Here is a 27469-nt window from a genome sequence, read left to right as displayed (position 1 = left end):
GGTTCCGACAAAGAGTAAGAAAATATGGCAAGATTTAGTGGATGTTAGGAAAGTCAAAAAGGCAACATTGTATTTGAAAAAAAATAATAAGTACTATAAGAATGTATATGTTGCAGAAGAGGAAGTAAGTGAAGAAGAGGATAGCGATTTGTGTGCTGGTCAAATTGAGAAAGTAGAACCCTCTAAAAGTGAAGAAATATATGAACATTATAGTGTTCATCCTTTGCATTCCAAGGAAGTCATGGGGAATGCTATTGAGTTGTTTCAAATGAAACAAGCCAAAGGGAGTCCCATTAGTGTTTGGGAGGAAAGTTTGGAAGCTCGGTGTTTCCCACAGCTATTTCCAACAGGTCAAGGAGGAAGATATGATGAGCGACCTCATCAAATTCCTGCTTCTGAATACCGGACTTTACGATTGTATGCAGAAGATCCTAGGTTTCGACAATGCATTCCCTATTTGTTTCATCTCCTGTTTGAAAGCGATCTGTCTAGACTGTCATATGCAGTGAACCACATCTTGAAAAGTGGTATACAGATGCAAAACATCTCGGCAAGTGACTTTATGGATAAAGTCAATGTGCAAGACAGTATTTTGGATTCTCACCTGATTAATCTCATGGCGTGTCAGCGTGGTACTAATGAGTACTGGTACCGTCGTCATGGTGATTTAAAATGTATGCTGAGGAACTTAGGAACTCCCACATGGTTCCTCACTCTCAGCTGTGCCGAGTATGGCTGGGAAGACTTACTTGAATTTCTACGAGAGGCAAATGGAAACATTGAAAATATCGAATTCAAGACACCCGGAAAACTGTGCTCTTTGGATCCAGTGAATGTATGCAGGTACTTCAATCATAGATTTGAAGCTATGATGTCTTTCATCATGAACAAGAAAAATCCACCTCTTGGAGAGGTGTTGGATTTCTTCTGGAGAAAGGAGTACCAAGCAAGAGGCGCTCCTCATATACATATGCTGCTGTGGATCAAGGATGCACCTACATTTGGAACAGATCCAGAAGACTTAGTGATGAGTTTCATAGAACAGTATTCTACATGTGCTGTTCCAAACGCAAAGGAGGACAAAAGCCTAAGAGAACAAGTTCTACGCTTCCAAAGCCATCGTTGTGGAAAGTACTGTCGTCGTAAATTCAGAAACAAGGACAAGTTCTACACCAAATGTCGTTTCGCCTTTCCACGACCGGTGATTTCTAAAGGAAGAGTAGACAGTTTGATGTCTTCGCTGCGACATAATGTGATGAAGAAATCACCTAAAAACACATACAATTTGAAAAGGAACGAAGAGTCCAAGTACATCAATGACTACAACCCAGTGATTTTGTCCATGTGGAATGCTAACATGGATATACAGTTTGTGGCTGATAACTGTATGGCTGTGGTTCGGTATGTGACATCTTACATCACCAAAAAAGAAAAGACAGAATTGAAGGATATGTGGGAGGACATTTCCCATGAAAAGAGCCTCAGTAAGAAGTTGTACAGTTTCAGTCTGAAGATGTTGTCACATCGAGAAATCGGAGCTTACGAATGTTCTGACCGGTTGTCTTCAGCAAGTCTCTATGCCAAATCCAGGGGTATCGTTTGGGCGAGTCTTGGTCTTGCTGCAACGTGTAATCGAGTTCTGAAACCTGTGCGGGAAATTGAGTATTTGGCGGAAAAGGAGCCAAACAGTACCGATATTTTGAAGACCAACATGTTGGATACATATTATCCAAATAGAAGCAGTCACCTCGAGAATGTTTGTCTGTATGAGGTTCTACAAAATTACATATTCAAGAGGAACATCAAAGAAGATATTGATAAAGGAGTGTATGCTGTAATTGGAAGTGAGGGATGTCTGGTCAAGCAAAGAAAATGCCACTTGGTAAACCATCGAAAATTGAGTTTTTCTATTTAGCACTTTTGCAACTTTTCAAGCCTTGGCGTGCAGAAGAGGAACTGCTTGGAGATTTCCTCTGTTACGAAGACTCTTTCACTGCCGCCAAGGAGACCATAGAATGTCCTGTTTTTCCCAAATATCTAGAAATGTTGAATGCGGAAATCGAGCAGGAAGCAACGATTGCAGCCGAGATTGCTAGAGACAGTTCTCAGGACAGTCAGAGTTCTGTTTCATTGAGTCAGGATCCACTAGGAGGACCAGTTATCGAAAATGAAGCTGCCACTGCCATGATTGAAGTGGAAAGAGCCATGGCACATGCTCAGGAGGATGCGGTTAACTTAGAAGACTTGGAAAGACAACTCAACGTTGAGCAGAGGAAAATATATGACGAAGTTACCAACCAAATTGATCATGGATTAAGTCATGAGAAGAAAGAGTGCTCATGTACGTCGTTGAAGCCTGTCCGACTGTACGTGAGTGGAGAAGCGGGAACTGGAAAAAGTTTCCTCATTAAAGCAATTTCATGTTATTTGCAGAAAAGGACTGAGTCATCGCTGTCTTGTGTTGTCACTGCTCCAACTGGACTGGCAGCACATAACATTAAAGGTATTACTTTGCATCGTCTACTGATGCTGCCAGTGGAGCATGATAACAATCTACAATACCACAAGTTATCTGGAGATGCTTGTTGTGAAGTTTCAAGAGTCTTGAAGAAAATGAAACTTCTTATCATTGACGAAGTAAGCATGGTTTCCAATCTCATGCTTGCCTTTGTGCATTTGAGAATGCAAGAAGTTCTCAAAACAGAGTATGATGTGTTATTTGGTGGCAAAAACATCATTGTTTTCGGTGATCTTCTGCAGCTGACACCAGTAAAAGGACAACCTGTGTTCAAAATGCTCACGCATGAAGATACCAGGAAGTGCCTAGGGAGCATTGGCAACGTTAATATATGGTTAAACTTCAATTATGCTGAACTGCGTGAAAATATGCGTCAGGCGAAGGATGAAGATTACAAGAATATTCTACAGGATGTTAGAATCGGAAAAGTCACCGAGCATGGGAAAGAAGCTTTACATGCACGATTATTGTCAAATTTCTATCCAGAACAAGACATTGTGCCTGAGACTATTTTTCAGAAAATTACTGAGAAGAAATCTGGAATATGTTTGATGCCAACTCTTGCAGAATGTGCCATCTTCAACAACAAAATGTTGCATTTAGAAAACCAAGAGATTGTGAAACTGGAAGCTATTGACAGAGTAGAGCATATGGGATCAACAATTATTTTGTCTGAGAATGTGAAATCAAAATTGGATTCATTAGAGAAGACTATATCTAAAACTGCAGGTTTTGAAAAGACTCTGAATGTGTGCTTAAATTGCCGTATAATTTTAAGAAGGAATTTACATGTTGAAAGAGGTCTGGTAAATGGATCAATGGGTAATGTTGTTGATTTTGTGAAATACAGAAATAGGGATGGAATTGAATTTTTAAAAATTAAATTTGATGGCATTGAGGAAGTACAGCTAATTGGTCATTGCTCTGCTAGGTTTTTGCTTGTAAAAGACTTATATGTTCGCCGTAAGCAGTTTCCTGTTTGCTTGGCATATGCGGTGACAATCCATAAATCGCAAGGTTTAAGTGTAGACAGTGCATTGGTGAATATTGGCAGTTCTGTGTTCAAGGAGGGTATGGCATATGTGGCATTGTCACGAGTTAGAACTTTATCGGGATTGTACTTGATTGAGTGTGATGTCACAAACATTTGTGCGAATCTAGATTGTGTTAAGGAATACAATAGGTTAAGAAGAGAGTATGTGCCACATTTGCCTCAATATCCTTTGTTTGAGAAACGTGTGGTAGGCCGGAAATGAAGAAATGTGACCAATAGTAGAGAGGTTGTAGCAAAAAGACGAAAAGTCGATGAACCAGAAATTATAAGCAGAAAGAAAAAGGATTTTGTTGAAGATGTTGTTGGTTTTCAATTTGAAAACAGTTCTGGTGTCAACTGCTATGCTAATGTAGTGGTTAATGTTTTGTTTTCTCTAGAAAATGTAAAAGAAGAGATTGTGGTCAATTCGGATCAAAGATTTTGCAGTTTGTTGAATTCTGTGTTAGAGAAATGTAGCACTGATAGAACAAAAATAGAAAGTGTGTCTGAAATTCGAAATCTGTTAGACAGATGTTCAGGTCAAACACAATTCTCTCAAAATATTCAGCAAGATTGTCAGGAGTTTTTAATGTATATGCTTGATGTATTGCATGATGAAGGTGTAGATGTAGATCACCTGTTTGGGCTTTCTTATCAATGGCAGCATGACTGCGAGAACTGTAGGGTATCAAGTACTACTAGTGTAGACTCAGAAAAATTTATATATTTAACTTTGCCAGACAGTAAATCAGTGTCCTTTAATAAGCTAGTAAAAGCAGCTGATCACAACATGGAGTGTAGCCAATGTAAATCTGAAATGTTGTCAACATTATTTATACGAACATATGGCCAGTATGTCATTTTAATGTTCCAACGATGTAGGCCTGATGGAACAAAATTGACAACTTTAATTAAAAATGTTGTGGCTTCGCAGTTGTCAATATCAGGAAGGACTTTTGTAACTGCAGCAATTATATATCATGACGGTCCTTCAATAACATCAGGACATTACACAGCTTATTTAAAGTCTAGAAATGGCTGGTCATTCTGCAATGATTCTGTTTTAACTTTAAAAAAAAAATTGCCTTTTGACCTTAAAAGTTCTTACCTGGTGTTTTTAAAACCAAAATTTTAGGGAAGGAATCTCGGGATTTGCTCTGAGGAATTTCAAGAGGTTCTAATGGCTCCTACATAATTTGGCCTTGAGGATAAGTGTAGTACAGAGTCAAAAGTTAATGTGGAACATGAGTGAGCAAGAAGGGTGAGATATTACTAGTACAGGATTGTGAAAGTGATCTTGGACGTTTTCTTTCTGAAAGTTGCGGAAAAAGAAAATGACGGGATTTGCTTAGAAGAATTCCAAGAGTTATAAATGGCTCTTACACGATTTGGCCTTGTCGAGAAGTGCGGTAGAGAGCGAGAAGTAATTTATTGTATGTAACATATTTGTCAAAACGATGGAGCTTTTCTTTCAGAAAGTGGCGGGCTGAAAATAATAACAGCACAACAGAGTGTAAGCTGTTCATAGGATATCCTTCGACGTCATGGAAAGTAAGTTACTTTTGAGGAGTTCCGATTTCTGATTGGTTATGTTATATGGGTTTTTTAAACACAATCATTTTGATTGTGTTTTTTCCCCGCTGTTATATGATGAATACCTTCAAGTCACTGTTTTTAGTGAAATTTGATAAATTCTGAGAACAGCAAAAATAAACCATTTAAAATGTATAATTAATTCTGTACTTTTTGTATTTATGATATACATTTAGAACTGTGTAGTAGGCATGGAGAAGCTGAGGCTTCTGTAAGTGTCAAAGTTGTTGCATACAGTGCTCACATTCTACGTAGTCTTTCATATGATAGACTACATCTGCACAATGAGATACCTAAGCAAAGGAAACACAGGTGATGTGATTGTGGAATGAGCTAAAAAAATTGCACGTTTTTCAATTACATTACCTGTGTTTCCTAACATTACACATCACATTGTGTAGATAAGGTTTAGGCCTGTTCCAGGAGACAGAAGAGGTCTGACATTTGTTCAAGAGTGCAGTGCACATGACTCACTTCGTTGGTAGGCCTGCACATGTATTATCTCCTCTGTAGTCTTCAACAAGCCTAAATTTCATCTGCAACCCTGAGTAGGCCTCACCTGAAACAAACCTCTGGATAGGACACACCTTATTGGCATCCTGAAACAATCATTTAAAATGTTAGGGACAGTTTTATGATGGCTGTGCACCTCTTTTGCGCTGCCGTTGCGTCACTTTTGTGAGACAGCAGCAGTGCAAAAGATGCACCATGTTGCAAGATAGGCCTCACTTCATCTGCATCAAGATACTGTTAGTTTAAAATGTATATAATTAGGACTGTGTAGGGGGCATGCAGAAGCTGAGGCTTCAGTAAGTGTCAAAGTTGTTGCATGCAGTGCTGCACTTCTGCGTACTCTTTCATATGCTGGACTACATCTGCACAATGAGATACCTAAGCAAAGGAAACACAAGTGATGTGATTGTGAAATGAGCAAAAGAAATTGCACGTTTTTCAATTACATCACTTGTGTTTCCTAATATTACGAATCACATTGTGCAGATCAAGTTTAGGCCTGTCCAGGGAAACAGAGGAGGTGTGGCCTTTGTTCAAGAGTGAAGTGGACATGACTCACTTCATTGGTAGGCATGGACATGTATTATCTCCTCTGTACTCTTCAACAAGCCTAAATTTCATCTGCAACCCTGAGTAGGCCTCACCTCAAACGAACCTCTGGATAGGACACACCTTATTGGCATCCTGAAACAATCATTTAAAATGTTAGGGACAGTTTTATGATGGCTGTGCACCTCTTTTGCGCTGCCGTTGCGTCACTTTTGTGAGACAGCAGCAGTGCAAAAGATGCACCATGTTGCAAGATAGGCCTCACTTCATCTGCATCAAGATACTGTTAGTTTAAAATGTATATTTGTAGGACTGTGTAGGGGGCCTGGAGAAGCAGAGGCTTCTGTAAGTGTCAAAGTTGTTGAAAAACTGTTTGTCCTTCAATCTTTTCCCTTGTCTTTTCTAATTTTTAAATACATGTTTTAATATTTTTCAAATGTTTGTTCTCTCTTTCACAGATTGAAAGTATAAAAATAACAAGTGACTAAGTTAACGACAATTATAAGGTAAATGTTTTGTACTCTTTTCGTTACATTTCTATCACATTTAACTTCTATTAGTTCCACTGCTTCATTTCTTTAACCCTCACTTTCCTGCCTTTGCTACTTCCCTCATTCCTTTCTCTATTACTTACTTACTCTACTCCTTCCACTCTTTTTCTCAGTCCCTCTCTTCTCATAGTTCCTCACTCTTGTTCACTCACTCCGTCTCTATTACTCTCACTGTCTCTGACTGATCACTCTTTCACTACTTGTTCATTATGCTTTCTCTGTGTAGTTGAAGCACACTAAGGGGCATATTATCAACACAGCCAATAAAATTATCGCTGCTTTTATCGGCAGAAAACTGCTGCAAAAGCGGCTTTAGCGGCAGTTTTCTGCCGCAAAAGCGGCTTTAGCGGCACATTTCTGCCGATAAAAGCTGCAAAACTTTTATCGCCTATGTTGTTAATATGCCCCTATGTTATTTACATTTCTTTGCTGTTTCAATTATTCCTTTTCTGTTACTTCTTCTTTTCTGCTTTCTGTTTTTTCTCTCTGTTATTCCACATGTTTTAATCTTATTTTGAACATTCACTCACATTCTCTAAGAAACTCTTCTTTGTTATTCTTCTACTCTCCTTTTTTTCTTTCACTTCCTTATCTATTTTGTTTTTCACAATTATACCCTCTTCCATCTTTTCTTCGGTAAATAGATCTATTAAACAGTATCTCTGTTTAGTCCCTATAGCTGTCTTTCTTTTAACATTACTCTCTGTTTACTTCCCTTATACTTACTCTTCTTTTTTTAAAAAAACATTTTTTTGGTTCGCTCCCGGTTCGCGTACCGGCGAGCGAACCGGGAAGCGAACCAAAAGAAATAGAGGTTGCCAGAGTGCTAAACATTCTAGCAATTTTTTTATAAAGGGGATGTAGTTCTGAAAATAACTTTTTATTTTATATTTTTGTTGTTTTATATTTTTTTATTATTTTTCTGAACATTTTTTTACTTTTTTTGTATTTTTTGAACAGTTTTATATTTTTTCTGTTTTTTTTGGGGGGGGGAACGAAAACGATTCATTGTAAAGGGCTCAACAGGAGCAACAAAAAAAAACATAATTTATTTTCTGAATCGTCCTGAACAAACATGATTATCAATTGCTACGTTGATTAAAGTGATGCTACTTTCTCTGTAGGAAATCAACTGACCGCAACGTATGCACACTTGTTTGACTGCCCCAAACCTCATCTGTATATTTGGGACCATCTCCCTCGCCTCTGGTCCCGTCACTTCCTCTACAACTGATCTTCTGGCCACAGAAGGAGGATTATCTTGCAGGTCACGTAGCTGCGCAGCACTGTAGTTGTTAGGATGCCACCTGTCCATATGGCGATGCATTGTATAATTGCCGTAACTATATTTTTTATCTGTCCCTCTGGACAAATCTTTCTTACAGATAAGGCAAGTTACGTACCGGGCATTGACTTTTTTTTGGTCCCGGGGATATTTAAAAAATTGCCAAATAAAGTTTTCTTTGACATGAGACCTCCTGGGCTCCTCAGGCAAAAAATGCCTCTCTTCCTGCTGTTCCTCTTCTTCCTCTTCTTCCTCCTCTTGCTGAATGATAACTTCAGCAGGTGGTCCTCTCTTCCTTGGAGGTGGTGGAGGTGGTGGGGAAGCACCAGCTGAAGCTACTAATGAAGCCATTGCTCAGTGATGACAAAAGGTCTTCCTCTCACAAAGATGAAAGTCAGAGTGAGGAAACAAGGAGGGGTTTTCATCATTTGGGAAAAACAATAGTTCTAAACCAATGAAAAGTGTTACTTTTAGGTCACATGACCTAGTCTTACATCATTAGGAAACCAAAAGTGAAATGAACCAATGAAAAGTGTTTTTAACAAGTCACATGACCTGTTGTGTTTACGTTACGCGCTTTGCGCCGCGTCCCGGATCGCTTCCGGGAAGCTGCGCTTCGCGCCTGGCTTCGCGTACCGGTTCACTTCCGGGTACGCTAACGCGGCGCGTCATATGACGTATCACGCGACAACGCGATACGTCACGCTGACGCGATGCGTCACGATGTTGTTTTCTAACGCGACAGTTGCGCTAACGGACCGTTTACCGGTTCGCGGACCGGGTCGCGGCACCAAACTGAGCTAACGGGAAGCTGCCCGGTTCGCGGACCGGGAGCGAATCAAAAAAAATTATTTAAAAAAATACATTAAAAAATTGTATTAAAAACATATAAAATATATTTTTCAATTTAAAGAAGAATACATTTTAAAGCTTTTGATATTTGCTATTAAAAAACCATTGAAATTCACTGAAAAAACCATAGGTTATAAACCATATATAGTTAGGAATTAGCATTTACAAAACCTTAAAAATTCACTGAAAAAACCATAGGTTATAGACTATATATAGTTAGGAATTAGCATTTACAAAACCTTATTTTACTCACACAAAACCATTGAAATTCCATATATAGTTAGTTGCACTAACTATAGATCGCGCACCCGCAATCCACTGATGATGATGTTACATATTACATCATTCATGACATGGTCAGTGACATCACTGATGACATCACTGATGATATCTCAAATGACATCACTGATGACATCACTGATGACATCTCATTTGACATCAATGACCACATCACTGATGATATCATTCATGTGACAATACAATGCATCTCCTCACATTTTAATATAACCTTTGTTACACCCAGTGTTAAATACAGAGTATAATTTTTGAAACCATTCACACACCAATACTAGTTACTACATACACACTCACTGATTCCTACGTCTACACACACATTCACTTATTCACCCATACAATCATTCATACATACAATCACTCATCTTTACAACACTATCATATGCACTCATACACCTATACAGATACTCACACTCTGCCACTCATCCATGGAGTTACTCACACACCTAGTCAGTCCTGTAAAGAATCAATCACACTTCCATTTTCTAATCTATACAGTTAAACATAGAGCACCTTACATTTTCAAACATATACTAACACATACTTACTCAAGTTCAAGGTCAAGAAGTCTTTATTCGATTAGTTCATCATAAAAGACATAAAAACAATATATACATATAAAACAGCTAAAACAAGTATTAAATCAATTATAGCTAATCAGCTTCTTGTACAAATATGCAAAACTTTACAGAGGGACTCATGTACAACAATAGGTCAGCAGGTTACAGGATACTAGGCAGTCACCATATGGTTATTTTTAATAAGCCTGCTTCTAAGCACCCAGGCCCACCCAAGGAATTTAGCAACCCCAACAACAAGAAGGGAGTCCAGGTTGGTTTTTAACAATCTAGTTGCTTCCACAGCCGATCTGGTACCTAAAAGTCTACAAACCGGTCTTAGCCATTTGGCTCTGGGGGCAAAATATAGCGGGCACACGTACAAAAAGTGGTTCAGGCTTTCCCCGGTACCTTGACACTTAGGACAAAACCCCGACCTTTCTGTTCCCCACTTTTTGGTAAACTCCCCAATGGGAAGTGAACCGCATCTGAATTTAAAAAATAATTTGCGGTCCAGGGGTTTAGTTATCATATCCCAGTACCCTTCTAGCTTGGGCGCGTCCTTATGTACAATGAACAGTCCAGTAAGACTGCTTGAGCTCGATTTCAAATACATGTTGTGAATCACCCAATCCCAATAACATTTTTTAAGTTCCTTTTTAGAGGGGAAAGTAGCTGACTCAGGCGAGGACCACAGATCGCCATGACCCAAAGCGAGTAAGGTAGCCTTGAGGTCTCTGAACCATCCAATGTTTATGGCACCAGAGCTATTTTTGACCTCCAAGCATGCTTCAGCATAATGATGGAGTTCTGGTGTTGTCCACAGACGGCGCCAGAATGTTAGTGGACGGAGTCTTGCTTGGTCCTCCACCGAGTGGCACCCAAAGTCATAAAGAAGGGGAATTAGTGGGGTCGACTGTGGCAGACCTGTAGACATTCTTAAGAATTTATTTTGGGCATGTTTTAGTGGATCCAAGTTGCTACCACCCCATAGTTCCGCACCATACAGGACTGCTGATAGAACCTTACCACCGTAAATCTTAATAAGCGGAGACATCGGCCTCGTAAATGACCCTTTATGTTCCTTGATCAGTGCCCCGCCCAACTGTTGGTGTTTCAAGGTCATGAGCTCGATCTGATGGGTCCAGCTCAAAGTGTCACTGAAGGTAACTCCCAGGTAGGTGAAGTGCTTTGTTTGCTCCAGGGGGGTATCCCCCATGGAAACCCTGGCGTTTATTTGTTTGTGCCCCCTTAAAACCATAAATTTGGTTTTTGACACGTTCACCTCCAGCTCATGTTCGCTGCAGAAACTCTCGAACCTTGACAGTGCCTTTTGCAGACCCTGTCTGGTTCGTGATATCAAGAGAGTATCGTCAGCGAACATGAGCAGGGGGATTCGCATACCAGCCAAACTTGGGGCATCCGTGGAAAAGTTGTCATAGTATTTGGTGACCCCGTTAATATATAGGGAAACCAAGGTAGGTGCCATGACACAGCCTTGCCTGACACCTTTAGCCACTGGAAATTTCTCCGTCACCTCACCCGGTTTTCCCCAGCGCACATAAGCAAAGGTCTGGGCATGAAGGTTCACAATAAGACGTACCAATATGGGGGGCATACCCATATCCAATAGGGATTTCCATAAACCTGCCCTCGGGACCAGGTCAAACGCTGACCTAAGATCCACGAAGGCCGCGTACAGGTTGCCTTTACCCAGGGTAACTGTCTTCCAATGCAAAAGCATAAATCGGAATGCCTGATCCAAGGTGCTCACGTGGGATCGAAACCCAGCTTGAAGAGGGGTGAGGATATCGTACTCCTCTATCCATGCCTGGATCCTAGTGAGCACAAGACGGGTTGTGATCTTCTGTACCGCGTCTATTAGACTGATCGGCCGGTAGTTGGATGGAACCGACCGATTGCCCTTCTTAAAGATAGGCAATATTTCAGCACCAGCCCAAGAATCGGGTACTCTGGCATCCGCTGCCAATGCATTTACCAAACGCACCAGGTATGGAACCCAGAGGTCATGATCCTCCAGAAATATATCCGCTGGGATACAGTCTGGACCAGGCGCTTTTCCCCTGGGGATGACTTTCAGAACTGCTTCGACTTCCTTAGCCGAAAACACAAGAGTGTCAAGAGATAAAGGCCAGCTAATAGAAACAAGCGCTGTGTTGCGACATCTAAATTGTTCCACAAAGTGGGACACCCATTTTTGTGGTTCAACAGAAGCGGGGCTTGGGCGATCATCATGTGAGCTACCCCACCTAAGGATGTCCCAGAACTGCTGAAAGTTCCTGGAGCCGCAGGCCTCGGCTAGAGATGTCCATCGCTCATCATCCCAAGCAGCTTTGGCATGACGTTTGGCTTCATTAAAAGCCTTCCTACTTGCTTTGATTAGGGCAGGGTTCTTTGATTTTAAAGCCTTAAACAGAGCTGCATGGGACTTTCTGCAGGCTTCATTAAACCAGTTTAGTGGTTTCTTGCCCTTCCCTCTCCCTTTGTTTGCAACATACTTAACAAACAAAGATTTTAGGGACAAAAACAGGCTGGCATGAATAGCTGTGATATCAGAGTTCTGTATATCGCACTTTTCAATTTCTACCAGGGAGTTTGAGACCAGAGCTCTGATCTTTTTGCGTGCTTCCACGTCTACCGAAACCTTTGGCCAGCGCACCCTCCTCATGTCGTTCGTAAGTACTACCGCCTCCTGAACAGGATTAGGCTGTCGTACATCCATCCCTACAAAACTAAAATCCTTCAATTCTGCCACCAAGGGTTCATGGTCACTTTCTTGGCGTGGTTTAACAGTCATATCCAAAACCACAGGCCACATTTTCATATCTACTAAAATGTAGTCAATGCGACTACTGTGTCTACCATTAAAAAAAGTGTGATTACCCACCCTGTCCGAGCTGGTACGACCATTGAGTGCTCGAAGCCCCCAGTTCAAACAAAGACCTTTAATATATGTAGCTGCTTGAGACCATTTATTAATCGGGGGTATTTCAAGTTGTGGGATCCCCCAGGTCAGGTCCTCTGCTTTGGTTAATAGACCTTCATCTTTACTTAATGGTTCAAAGCAGGTGTTAAGGTCACCCATCACCACTACATGTCCAGAAACAATGGTGGAGCTTAAAAAATCATCTAAACGAGTAAGGGTATGTGAAACTCTGCCCCCCGTCAATCCCCTAGCATATACATTAATCAACATTATATCCAGCCCACTGCATGTTCGAATGCTAACTATCAATAAGTCGGGACAATCAGTAAAAATGTCTTTGGCAGTTACACCTGCAGCTTGGCGAACCCATGTTGTGAGGCCGCCCATAGCCCGACCTCTTAAACCTTTGGTCGCGGGTTTGTTAAAATTCAGGAAACCTTGGAGATACACTGGAAGAATTGCCCAAGTCTCCTGAAAACACCAAATATCTCCTTGAGAGATGAACTCAACCCAATCAGGAATGCATAAACGAGATTCTATACCTGCGATGTTCCAACAACCCATAACAGTACCCTTGTTCACACAGGTTAGTAATCTCAATAGGGTAGGAATCGTTAGACTGGGGAGAGAGTGCTTCATGCACAGAGGCAGCCAAGCTCATACCTGGCATTATCATACCCGCTGGCCCGGCCTGAGAACATGGCTCTGAGTTTACCCCCACTATAGTAATGCTCATTGAAGGCAAAGGGGTTAAAGCCATGTCCAGTGTGCCTATCTCCACTGGGTTAGCCGTGCCCCCCTCCGTACAGTTACAGGGTTGTTCGACAAAACTTCCAGTAATGATTGATGAATTAAACAGATCAACCCCCCCTCCCATATAATCTGAGTTAGATTCATCATCCCTTATCGACACTACTGGTCAATCATTTGTTGATAACCCTGATAGGGGGTCATATAGGTTCCTCAACGGTATGCTCCAGTGGTCTTTGGGGTTTAGGCTAGAAGGATGATGATATGCTGGGTAAAAGTTAGGGAGCTGTTGAACCTGAGGAAAGACATGGGTGAAAGGAACTATGGGGTACAGAGGATTATTTGGAACAGGATAGTTCGGTAAGACTGGGGGGCCAGGAGGTTGGGGTTTAATTTTAGCCCAGCCTGGTGTTTGAGGGGGGCAATTGTAGCTAGATTGGGTGTAGGAACGGTACCGTTCCTCCGGGTTAATTTGGGGTCCATGAAAGCTAGTTGTAAAGTTGGACCATTTGAGGAGGCTTTTGGTGTTTTTAACATGGGGTTGTTCTCTTGGATTAATCAGGGTCTCAGGATAAAAATAACTAAGATTCCTGGTGGAAACCCCTCCCTGTTGTTTTCCTACAAACCAATCTGAGATGTGGGATACTACTCTGTTGTCCCTAAAATTGGTAATCACTATATCTCCATCTATATCCTTTGGGCGAACCCCCACCCATTGACATCTTCTGACCGAAACAATGTCCCCATTAAGATGTGCAGGAAGGGGTCTATTTGTCTTTAGCCAAAAGATGACTTTATTTTTTAGGCTTTCATTGTTTTCCCGATCCCCTTCCGAGACTGGTGGCACACCCGTCATAACAATAACAAAATTCATGGAATCCGGTGGTAAATCCACATTGTGCCTCTTTGATGGGGGTTTGTCGGGATTACTAGTAGATGAAGCCGATTTGCCCTCCCCTTTCTTAGGTTGTTGCACTACTCCCTGTAAGGGAAGTTTGTTAGCGACCACCCTGGGATTCGCATTGGCCGTACTAGCTGGTCTTGGGGGTTTAACAGCCACAGCCGATGCTTTATTTGGGATAGTGGCTGCATTAGTTATACTATTAGGATGTTTACTGGTATTGGTATTTATATTACCTGCCGTGTGTATAGTACTTTGTGGGATAGTGGATACACCCTTGCCCTTAACTGAGGTAGAGGCTTGTGTTGACTCAGAGGACACCAGTAGGCGATCCAATTTATCACTCATAATCCTAACACGCTCCAGCAAAGGTAACATGTATGATTTAATGAGCTTCTCTATGATGGCACAAGAAACCTCATTAAACCCTTCAGTAACTAAGTCAGGAGTAGGCAAATTTTGTAATTCTGGCGTCAGTAGCTCTACATGAGGAGGGATTAGTTGGTCAGGGATAACAATTGGCGGGGGTGATAATACTATCTGGCGATTTTGGCCTTTCCTTTTTACCCCGCCCTTTCTCCTTCTTTTTCTCGGTGGGGAACGCACCACCCTCTTTACATCATCAGACTTAGTAGCAACGTCACCCACACTCCTCAGGGGTATGTTCTCACCGGGTTCGATACAAACCAGTGAAGAGTTGGGCAACGTGGGACAAGGCCCAAAGTCCTTGGGTTGGCTATCTGGAATGTTTGCATCAACAAAGCTCGAGTGATCAATGGGAATGCAAACTAACTTGTCACCACTAGTTGCACTAACACAAGGCGGCGAAATAATAGAAAACCTAAATATGCTGGGAATTTGGTTAATGTCTGTACCATCATCATCAATGGAGCTCAGCCCTCGGGCATCCGTAACCTGAGTGAGGTTTGAGTCTGAGGAAGTGGGCAATTGGCTTCTCTTCAGTTGCTCTATTGAGCGTCGTCGCTCAGCTCTTCTCTCAGCAAGGAGGAGATCCCTATCTACTTCCTTGATGGTTTTTTAAAAAAATTTATCAAGAGGGCCAAGTGGAAAGTTGCCCACACCAGGGGGGGCTGAGTGACTCATAACGAAAGAGGAAAAACAGGATATGTTAACAACCCGTTGTTAATACCTTAAAAAGCTGTTAACAGCGGCAAAGCAGTGGGCAACCAACAAGAGAATAAATAATTAAAATAACATCAGCATAAAAGAGAAAGTGACAATACCCTGGCCCAGCCCGGCCTCCCGCGGCCCCGGACGGCCACAGACGGTCCCGCCCTTGTCCCGGGCTTCTCCCGGCGCCCTCCCGCGCGCTCCCGCGCAGCGGGAAATATAATCAGTTTTATTCACTGTCAGTGCCTGGCATTGGTTGGTGGACAGGGGGGTGTGGCCAGCGGGGAGAACAGCCCAGGTGTGTAAAATGGGCGCGCAGGGGCTCCTGGAGACTGGAGTCCCTGCCTGTGCTCGCAGCCCCGCCGGCTATGCTACCTGCCCGCTCCTCGATGCTAGCTCCCAGTGAATAAGCAATATGCAGCCTCAAAGGACACGAGGCGCTGCGGGACCCGCGAAGCGGGTCCGGCGAGGTCAGCAAAGTCCTGGGTCCTTAGTGGTAAGAAAGGTTCACAAATCCCTCTGGGATGGTCGCTTCAATTCAGCGAGCGTTGACGGCAGGAAATAAGTTAAGAATGGTCCGTGGAATCCTTGGAAACAGCCGGCTTTACACCAGTGAAGCGGGGGGCGTGGCCAGCGGGGAGAGCAGCCCAGGTGTGTAAAATGGGCGCGCAGGGGCTCCTGGAGACTGGAGTCCCTGCCTGTGCTCGCAGCCCCGCCGGCTATGCTACCTGCCCGCTCCTCGATGCTAGCTCCCAGTGAATAAGCGATATGCAGCCTCAAAGGACACGAGGCGCTGCGGGACCCGCGAAGCGGGTCCGGCGAGGTCAGCAAAGTCCTGGGTCCTTAGTGGTAAGAAAGGTTCACAAATCCCTCTGGGATGGTCGCTTCAATTCAGCGAGCGTTGACGGCAGGAAATAAGTTAAGAATGGTCCGTGGAATCCTTGGAAACAGCCGGCTTTACACCAGTGAAGCGGGGGGCGTGGCCAGCGGGGAGAGCAGCCCAGGTGTGTAAAATGGGCGCGCAGGGGCTCCTGGAGACTGGAGTCCCTGCCTGTGCTCGCAGCCCCGCCGGATATGCTACCTGCCCGCTCCTCGATGCTAGCTCCCAGTGAATAAGCAATATGCAGCCTCAAAGGACACGAGGCGCTGCGGGACCCGCGAAGCGGGTCCGGCGAGGTCAGCAAAGTCCTGGGTCCTTAGTGGTAAGAAAGGTTCACAAATCCCTCTGGGATGGTCGCTTCAATTCAGCGAGCGTGACGGCAGGAAATAAGTTAAGAATGGTCACATACTTACTCTCTTATACAATCATTGATACAAGTACACATTGATCTGCACAGAGTCACACACCTCCCAGCCAGCCACACACACACTCAGTCTCCCATACAAATACTTGAGCAATCAATCAATAACCCATATAGTTACTCATATAGCTACTGATCAACACATGCAGCAGTTTACAGAACAACAGACATAATGATGCACAAATTAAGACAGTTTAGTCACTAACCCATGCACTCAGTGAGACACATTTAATCACTCACTCATACAGTCAGTCACGCACCTACTAAATCCTTCATCCAGACACTTCTACATCTACTCATTCTTCAATATGTAAAACATATTTAAACTTTACAGAAACACACAGTCACTGGATGATGTCATCAGTGATGTCATCAGTGATGTCACTGACCATGTCATGAATGATGTAATATGTGACATCATCATCAGTGGATTGCGGGTGCGCGATATATAGTTAGTGCAACTAACTATATATGGAATTTCAATGGTTTTGTGTGAGTAAAATAAGGTTTTTTAAATGCTAATTCCTAACTATATATGGTCTATAACCTATGGTTTTTTCAGTGAATATAGATATATATATATCAAAGATTTTGTCCTCTTGCAGAAAGCCACAGCAGGAAAAAAAATCAGCGTTAGATGGTGACAGCTGCAGTTTCAGAAGAAAGGCACTCCCACCTATACACGAGCCCTCTTGGCCCAACGAGTTTCATGCTCTTCCACATTTCCACATGGGCAGACTCACACCGCTGAAACCTAGCAACAACAAATTCAACAAAGAGTTTGTCCTCTTGAAGAAAGCCACAGCAGGAAATATATATATATTTTTTAATTGAGCGGCACACAAGCAACTTATGAAAGGAACACTGCTCAGCACCACAAAGACCAGAAGGCTTTGAGATCGCCGACTCCCACAGGGCCGTGGTTATGAGCGAATTTAGGTGCCGAGATTGCTAGGTGTCAGCGGTGTGAGTCTGCCCATGAGGAAGTGCGGTAGAGCATAAAAAGTGATGAGCCAAGAGGGCTTGTGTATTGGTGGGAGTGACTTTCTTTTGAAGCTGCAGCTGTCACCATCTAATGCTGATTTATTTTTTCCTGCTGTGGCTTTCTTCAAGAGGGCAAACACACCCTTAATTTCTAAACATACAACCTCACCCCTGAGTAATTGAAGTGGGTAACAGACTTATACTTCTTAAGGAATCACTACCTAGGCACTAGAATACAGTGATTGATGCTGAACCTGGCAAAATTCATGGAGGTTTGACAAGTACCTAATCCTAATATACAGGATAAGAGGCATACATTTAATACAAAGTGTATTAAAAATTAAAACCACAATGAATATAGTTGCCAAATCTAAAAAAGCCTGCACAAATAATAGATACCAAACATGTCTACAAACATTTCATGATAAAATATATATTAAAAAACCTCTCAATAAATAAATATAAAAAGTCATCATGTACCTATATTGCACGCTCCCCAAAGTGCAAAAAATAAAGTGTAAGTGCACAAACTGTGCAAAATACAAGAAATGTGAATAAATATTTACAAATGACATAAACAGTTAAGCCATATAAAAATCCAATAATTTGTCATAAATTGCAAGTGCATTTTTATCCCTAAATGAGTACCTGGTAAATATATATATTTTCATAGTACCATTTATAATGTTCTCATAGATAAATAACTCATAAAGACAGCAGGATCAGAAAAACGGGAAATCAGTATTGCATACTATTAGAGGAAGTTGTGCAGATCGTCCCCCGAATTTAGACCATTGGGCATCCTTGTGTCTAAGTGCTGGATAAAGTGGGATTCGAGTTGGTGAAGTTATTTCTCCCTATTGCCACCCCGAATACACTTAGCAACAGACCCTATAACAAAATACCTCAAATCACGGAGGATGTTGTTGTGAACCAGTTTTAGATAACGGGCAACTGGGTAATTAGGGTCAGATTTGACCACTGCACTGAGGTGTTAGAGTATCCTGTTATACACTTGGAGCTTGGTGCTCCCCACATATCTCAGTGTACAGGTACATTCCAACACATAGACTGCGTAGTCGATTCGACAGGTAAAATGGCTCTGGATCTCAATGGGTCTAGTGTCGAACGCAGTGGTATGTTGGTGTTCACCCCAAATTTGCATGCCCAGCAGGAACTACACTTAAAGAACCCAGTACTTAGCGATAACCATGAAGTAGATGAACTGACCTCCGGGCTGCTTTTAACTAATGCATCTCTCATAGAGGGAACACACCTAAATGTCAGAGAAGGTAGCTTTGGAAAGTGATGTGACAGAGCCATATCTTTCAACACCATTGGCCAGTGGGTGTAAATGATTTTTCTAATCTGTTTTACCTGTCTACTATAAGTGGTTATCAATCTTGCTTCATCTGGTGTCTTATTGGCTTCAGTGGGGGCAGTATGAACGGAGATGGTATTGCTGGAGTTACCCTGAAAACATTCTTCCCTAGTAAGGCTATTGGCTTTGATCAATGCTGTTTCTACATTTTTACTTTTATAGCCTTGTGTTATATATATACAAAAACTCTGCGGTTTGCCCTGCTGGTAGGACCAAACCCTGATAGATTCCCTCTAACATCCAACAGGGCAGCAGAGGCCATTGTGCCAAATGCTTGATTAACCGGTCCTGAGCTTGTGCCAGACAGGTTATGCAGGTAATGGATAATCAGAAAATAGTAAAACTTCACCCCTAAAATGGTTCAGTTAAAGAGAAGTTATGGCTACCTTTTAAGACTAAAAAACACTTTTTATGGTTTATTACATCATTAGTAGTGGGTTTTAAATTCCAATGGATGCTGTCAATCTGATCAGATGTGCCATACTTCAGAAGTATCTGGTGAAGATGTAAATCAAGACATTAAATCAAGACATTGCTCCAGACTTTCTAGGTATGTCATGTACCCCTCTAACAATGACATCCACTAAATATCATTAAAGTCAGTCAGGAAAAACTACATCATCCAAAAATGCCCTGATGGGATATATTTATATATGTGTCACCTTTGGCAGATGGAATCCTCTTAGAGTTGTATCTCTGTTAGTATATCTGGGAACAGCAACAGGTATTATATTACTGATACGTTGCACTTCATGAATAACCGCGTTCGTGTATGGCATACTCTTTCTATTTTCCGTCAATGGTTGTCTACTGTGTCCAATCACCTGATCAATCTCTGCTTGGACTTTCTCTGTAAAATAACAAATATTTTACTTTTATTAATTCCATTTTACAAAAATGTACGTACAATACATTTGAACAAACAGTACCTCCTATTTACGAATGCAGACATAAAAAGCTTAGAATGCAATAGAAATAAAGAATCACATTTACTGAATTAAAGGCATGTGGAGATTAGGAACACAGTGCTGTCAAAACTTTAGAAAAAATGGATAAACAAAAACATTTCATCAGTAAGCAAAATAACAGAAATGAAGGACTATCTGGTGAAGGAAATAACTATTAGCTGTAACAAAAGTATTACTTAATGATGTGTTGTTTCAGGATCACACTTAGAACCAGAAATCGTAATGTAAAGAGACCTAAGATGCACATCTTTTTGCATTTAAAACGTTGGGCAGTGTGACACACAACAACTCTATTTGCATAGTTTTTGCATGGTTTTATTACATCACTAGCCTTTATATGCTAACTGGCTGGAACAACTGCACTGTATATCAATCACTAAAGTAACACGTTTTACCATGGAAATATTTAACAACAAGTTAACAAATTGTGAATTGCAATCGCTATGAACAACACATTCGAAATTAAAATAAAGAAGGGTTGCAAAACAGAAGATTTGCAGTTATAAATTACCATGTCCTCTGCCATGGTACCTTTGCACTGGAAGGTTGCCATTGTTTCGGCAATCTTGGAAAAAGACCACCCCAAAGTCTTACAGCCCTAGTAACCACTCTCCAATTTCTCTTCAACCAGTTCCTATTAGATGCTGCAAAATGTAACTTCTGCCATTGCGCCCGTCTAGGATTCCAATTCCATAGTGGCTACAGCTTAGCTCTTATTATTCTTTATCTAGTTTCACTTTCCATCCAATCTCTCCCATAATGTCTTGCAAATTCGACTATCTGAATTTGGCATTTTCAGACCGACCTTGAGACCAGTGGCGTCTTACGTACAGAACCCAAGCAATTAAGATCTCAGCCTGCATCCGGACGTATAAGGCAAGGTGTCCAATGATTTGTTTAAAACATATGATGCTGGACTCCTTGATCAGTTCATGTGGTTACCCCTTTATGATATAGAGCTTATCATCTGTTTGGACGGTCTACTTAGCTGTATCAAAGAAAAGTTTAAAAAAAATGCCTTCACAATGTTGCCTCTTCCATGAATAAAAAACTCTCTAAGATTAAACACGGACAAGACAGACGTTCTTATCCTAGCCTATTCCAATGAAGTCACATATTTGACGGCCCAAAAAACTAAGATACCCCACGAACCCACGTTCCTAACTGTTAAAAGCCTGAATATCTGGCTGAAATATTTCCTCACCTTTGGCCCACAGGCTGATAAGGTTATGTCTTCTTTCCTCATCTTTTTGAAAATATTAAAGAAAATGGCTCTCCTACTGTCTCTAAATGCTCCGAAATGTATTTACCAGACAACACTAATGTTTGTAATAGCCTGTAAGTTGGTCTGCTGAAAAATTGATTTACAGGCTTAAGGTGATTCAGAATTGGACTACATGCAACAGTTTCAGCTTCTAGCAAAAGGTTCTATTGAAGCCTATCTGAATTGTTCATCAGGCATTTCATCATGTTTACTTTAGTCTAAATTCTTCACAAAATTTTGCTCTCATCCTCTACTGCTAGGCTAAGCATTCCGTTCTATGAATACGACTTTGGTGAGGGCTGCTCTTTCGGGGTCCTAGAAGCCAAACAATGGAAGACCCACCATGCATCCCTGAGATAAATCCTGACCATTTCAAAATATGGAAGTTGCTTAAAATACATTTTGTCTAATCACTGTAAACAATAGACGTTTTTACCGGGTCCTTTTAGGTTAACATCTGAACACAATTCTAAAGCTTCAAAGCTCATTTACATAGCTATCATTCCCATCACTCCCACTTATCATGCAGACAATCTCACCACCTCTCATAGATCCCTGCATACCCGCAGCAATGACACAATTCTTCTACAGACTGAGAAGTGTAAAAAAGAAAAAAAGAAAACAGCCGACCTTTTCCATCTATGCACCCAGGATCTCAAATAACATCCCCGTTCCATCAGGATCCCCAAAGCTGCTCCAATTTAGGAAGGATTTGAAGACTCCCCTCTATATAGAATACTACATAATAATGCAGTAACCAGTCACAACCCAGTTTCCTGTCCTCTTTATGCCTCTTGCACCATGTACACCACTCCGCTGCCTTTTGGCTAGGTCCACGCTATAGAAATACCATATACATACATACAAAGGTACACACATTGTTGGTTAAAAGTAACATCTTTATATACCTTACAATCAACTTCCAGAAAATTCCAGACAAGAAGCTGCCTAATTTTAAAATGTCAATATTGTACTATGTGTAAAAGAGGCATGTTTATTTGGTCTTCTGCCACTAAATAGCTCTATGGAAATTGCAAGAATCAGCACGCCTTAAACATACAGTGAGAAGGGACACTGGAGGCTGTGACAAGTTCCTCCACAGATCTCCCACATCCCTTAATAAATGCAAGAACATGCACCTGCTGGTGATTTTGTGACATACTCTCATCTTCAAGGGTGCAAAGAAGTGCTGCAACAGCAACTAAGAGGGAGCTCATGCTGTTTGGGGTATTGGGGAAAAGTGGTGTTGAAACCTTTGCTGATGTCCGTTAGCAGTACATCCACCTTACTTCCGAGAACCTGCATAGCTCACAATTGTCAACGCTGCATTCCTAACATGGATTTCTCCAATACCAGGAATTGGCCTCTAATAGTAAAACCACCTCAGGCTCTTCAAAGACACGTGCTGTTCTTCTAAGTAGAGCTGTAGCCCACATTCAGAATCCTTGGGGGATTAAGTATCATCATGAAGCATCGACACAAAAAAACGAAGATTTCAGGACTCCCTAGCTATGGTATCCAATCAAACCATGCAAAATAAGGAATTAATAACACCCTAACAGTCCTTCATTTGGATTGGTTCAAACCTAAAGGGACAACACAAAATGTAAGCTTAAGTAATGTGAGTTACCCCATTTTTTCTCTTACTACTTTCACTGACAAATTTAAAAAAGTGTCAGTCATATGTCAACATTCTTGTGCACCACATGAAAATCAATGCAAAACTTAACCCAGTTACCACAACCATATTCTAGAAATAATTAGACAATCACAAAAAGTAGTATTTATTTTTTTAGAAAACATACATCCTGGATGTCTACATACGTCCTATTTCATACTAATTATTTGGCTTTAAAAAAGTCACCATTATCTATCCCGTCATTGGTTAGGGACTCATGGGCACTCGACAGGCTTCCCCTTATATTTGTTCTGTAGAAAACTATTTTAAATAAGAGTGCAAATAATTGTCCCTGTATAAACAAAAGGCCTCATAAATTCAAAATAGAGAGACTAGAATTCATAGGATTTATATCCAGGTCAGGCATTGAATTTGCATGCCCCGTCAAAAGAATGCTGTGTTTTTATTGGTTGTGCGCTAGCATTTTTTCTTTTTGGCGTATAATTTTTTATTTGCTTTCCAACTCTTTTTATTGATAAAGCGAGGACAATACAAAAAAGGAAAAATAAAGACATCAGGTGATCTCATACAGTCATCTGCACATAGGTAATTCTGGCCAGATACAGAATCTCAAGTAAGTAATGTGAGTGACCCCATTTTTTATCTTACTACTTTCACTGACAAATTTAAAAAAGTGTAATATGGATTAGGGTGCCAGATTCTCCACACTCTCTCCTAAACTCACCACTCCCTCCCTGTCCCATTCGTACCAGTCGAGGCCCCGTGATATATGACCTGTGCAGTATCTTCAGTTGTACAAATCGGAGCCTCATCTGAATTGCAACAACCTTTGGAGAGGAGACCGCCTCCACCCAGTCTTCATCATCCAGTTCCAACCCACCCATACTCCACTGGGCTCTAATGCGCCCCAGTGGACTCTCCATGTTGTTGACCAGCTTCCTATATATCAAAGAGACAGTCTTCTCGGGAATATGCCCGTCTAGCACACGATCCTCAAGAGGAGACGACTCTGGGAGAACCGAGTCTTTAGGTACATGTGCAGCAAGAGCGTGCCTCACCTGCAAATATCGAAACCACTCATTATTATGCAGACTATAGGTTTTTTGAAGAGATTCGAATGTAAGCACCGCGTCTTTCCCCCAAACATCCTTTATATGAGTGATACCAATAGTGTCCCATTTGATTTGTCGAACCCCTTAGTTTTCCACAGGCTAACCAGCCTCTCTGAATTCAACAGGGGAGTAGCCAATGTAAGCCTACCTTCCCACCCTAGATATCTATTGGTCACATGCCACACTTGTACCGCATGTGCAGTCGGGCCAGTTAATGCAAACTTCCCCGGTTTGGCATATAGTGCTCTATCTATCATCCCTCCCGGTGCCTGATCTCGGTCCATGGCAAATCCCTGATTTCCGGGGGGCCCGTAAATAATGTGGTTCACAGCAGCCAATTGCGAAGCCCAGTAATATTTCCGTAAGTCTGGGAGACCAATCCCGCCGTCATACCATGGGAGAGTTAGTTTGACGAACGCGATTCGGGGCTTACCGTCCCAGAGAAGCTGCCTCTGGAGAGTTTCTATCTCCTTAAATAGGAGGCCGGCACAGAGTCCATCGAGTTCAGCAAGGCATATAAAAACCGGGGTAGGGCCATCATTTTGAAAAGAGCGGCTCGTCCGAGCATGGACAGCGGAAGAGCCTTCCAGCGCTCCACATCTTTCCTGCATTTGTCCAATGGGAGAGCAAGATTACTAGTATACTGCAGCCGCGGATCTAGCGTGATAAATATACCCAAGTACTTGAATCCTATCGTCTCAATCTGGATTGGACACGATCGCGGGACCACTGGCGGATCACCAACAAGGACAAAGAGCACTGACTTTGTCCAATTTATGGCCATTCCCTAGTACCTGCCGAAGATATCCAATATATCAAAGAAGTTGCTCAGGGAGTCCCTGGGATTAGTAAAATAAAGCAAAACGTCATCCGCATAGAGCAAAATCTTATCTTCCCATTCAGGTGACCACTGTAGGCCCCGTATCGACCTATCCCATCGGACCCAGGCCGCTAAAGGTTCCATCGCAAGCGCAAAAAGTAATGGGGACAACGGGCATCCCTGCCTCGTGCCCCTCTCCAGGGAGAAATCATTGGACCTGCAATTATTAACCACCACTCTAGCCAGGGGTTCAGCATACAACAGTCGTGCCCAACCAACAAACTCACGCCCACAGCCCAGTTTTGCCAATACTGCAAACACATACTGTCATTCTACCCTGTCAAACGCCATGGTGGCATCAAGTGACACCAACACTGTCGATTCGTGTATCTGCGAGGAACCCCCAAGGACACCGTGCAGCTGCCGTAGATTCAGCGCTGTATTATGACGCGGCATAAAGCCAGATTGATCCGGGCGAATCAAAGACGTAATCACCTTGACCAGTCGAGTAGCAAGCAGTTTCGCGAATATTTTGGGCTCCGCGTTGAGGAGCGAGATAGGTCTATAAGAATAACATTGTGTCTTGGGCTTACCCACTTTATGTATGACCACTATATTAGCCACCCGTTGATCATAAGGAAGCCAGCCCTTCTCCCTACTCTCCAAAAACATGGCTCGAATATGCGGGGCAAGTCGGCTGGCATTCAATTTATACAGCTCAATCGGTATCCTGTTAGGGCCCGTCGCTTTTCCTGATTTTCTTTGCCTTATGGCCAGCGCCACTTCATCATCAGAGATAGGGGAGTCAAGATAGCTTCTATCCTCCTCCGACAGACTCGGCATAACAATGTCTCTAATCATATCACTATTCTCAGCCTCGGAATACCCGCTACCAGTAGCATAGACCTTCTCATAATACACTGAAAACTCGTCTGCACCGCCTGTGGATCTGTAATCCTACGCGACTCCGATCCCTCTAATTCCGGTACCAGCCTAGAGGCCCTTTCACCGTGCTCTAGCCATGCAATCAATTTACCTGCTTTGTCGCCATGCTCGTATATACGACTCTGAACGGCACTATTGTGAGCGATTGCTCTATCACGCACCAGGCCTTTATATTCCTTCTGCCGAAGTCTCAAATGAGGGAGCTCCACAGCTGTGTGCGATACAGCCAGTCTCTCTTCCAAGCGTATAACCTCCGCTTCCTTCCGAGCCACCTCGGCCTGATTTTTCGTCTTTTTCCCCGCAACTAAGGACAGAACCTGACCCCTCGCTACCGTTTTGCATGCTTCCGAAAGAGACTGCGCCAAGTCAACTGAGCCAACATTTTCCAGGAAGTAGTGGTCGGACACTCAAAGCACCTCTTTTTTAATAGCCGGGTCTTTCAACTGTCAAGCACTAAGTGGAGCAACCCTACCCGCCGCGGGTCTGTCGGATATTAGCTGTATCCACAGTGGGGAATGGTCAGAGATCCCTCTGCAGAGGTATTTCACCTCTTGAATCATAGGTGCCATCGCCGCCGGCAGCAGGATATAATCCAATCGCGACAAGCTACTGTGTGCAGCTGATATGTGTGTGAAATGTGTCAGCATTGCGTTACGTACACGCCAGCTATCGACCAAACCTAACGTTTCTAAAAAGTCAGAGAGCCATCTCTGTGATTGCCTGAGCACACGTGGTGGGCTACGATCAATTTCCCCGTTAAGCACAGCATTAAAGTCGCCCCCTAATACTAGACTACCCAGGGGTAACGCAAGAAAAACAGATCCCAGATCTTGAAAGGTGTCTGCCTGGAGGCCCGGAGGCACATATACCGACAATAAGGTAACGATCTTACCCTCCACAAGCCCCGAGACTCCCACATATCTGCCCCTCTGATCTAACCATGTAGCCTGCACTGACAGGGGAAAGGAGTTTTTAACCAGAATCCCAACCCCCCTGGACCCAGAGGTGAACCCAGCGTGTGCCACTAACTTATATCCCCCTTTATGGAGGGCCATACACTTGTTACCAACCAGGTGTGTCACCTGTAGCAACACTACATCTGGGGAATGTCTCCTGATAAGCTGGCTGACCATCCCTCTATTAATCTTGTCACTCAACCTATTCACATTCCAGCTCAGCACTCTCATCCCCTATCCTCGACTACTCTGCGCCATTCGACCCAAATAGCAAGCGCCTCACAACATCGTTATCACCTGATGCAAAAAGAGAAAAGAAAAAAAACCAATAAAAGAAAATCATAACCACACCAAAACAATCCCATCCCTCCACCCCCACCTTGCACCCCTGCTCTCGGCATCGCAACCCCCAACTCGTAGTGTGCCTGTCACCCCACAGTCTAACTAATCAACTATCTAAATATAGATTAGAGGATGACGTCAGAAGTCCGCATCCCCGCCCCCGCCCATCATGGCCATATCTGGCGCCTACTGCGACACACAATTTAAAGGGGTAGTTTCGTAGAAATGTCTCACAAATGGCTCTTCACCAACCAGCCCACATTGACCAAACAGTTCGATACTT

At 42.5% G+C, this 27469-nt stretch overlaps 1 protein-coding gene across 1 annotated transcript in view; it reads right to left on the bottom strand.

Moving 5' to 3' along the window:
• LOC144798746 (cytochrome P450 2J2-like) overlaps positions 1-27469 on the bottom strand; it is a 380876-nt gene that overhangs the window by 33743 nt on the left and 319664 nt on the right. Inside the window, exon 7 of the mRNA XM_078669768.1 lies at positions 19803-19990. Coding sequence (XP_078525894.1) covers positions 19803-19990 — 188 coding nt within the window. The remainder of the gene's footprint in view (positions 1-19802; positions 19991-27469) is intronic.

This window comes from Lissotriton helveticus, chromosome 1_2 (genome assembly GCF_964261635.1).
Source record: "Lissotriton helveticus chromosome 1_2, aLisHel1.1, whole genome shotgun sequence".
NCBI lineage: Eukaryota > Metazoa > Chordata > Amphibia > Caudata > Salamandridae > Lissotriton > Lissotriton helveticus.
This window is presented reverse-complemented; position numbering and strand designations above follow the sequence as displayed.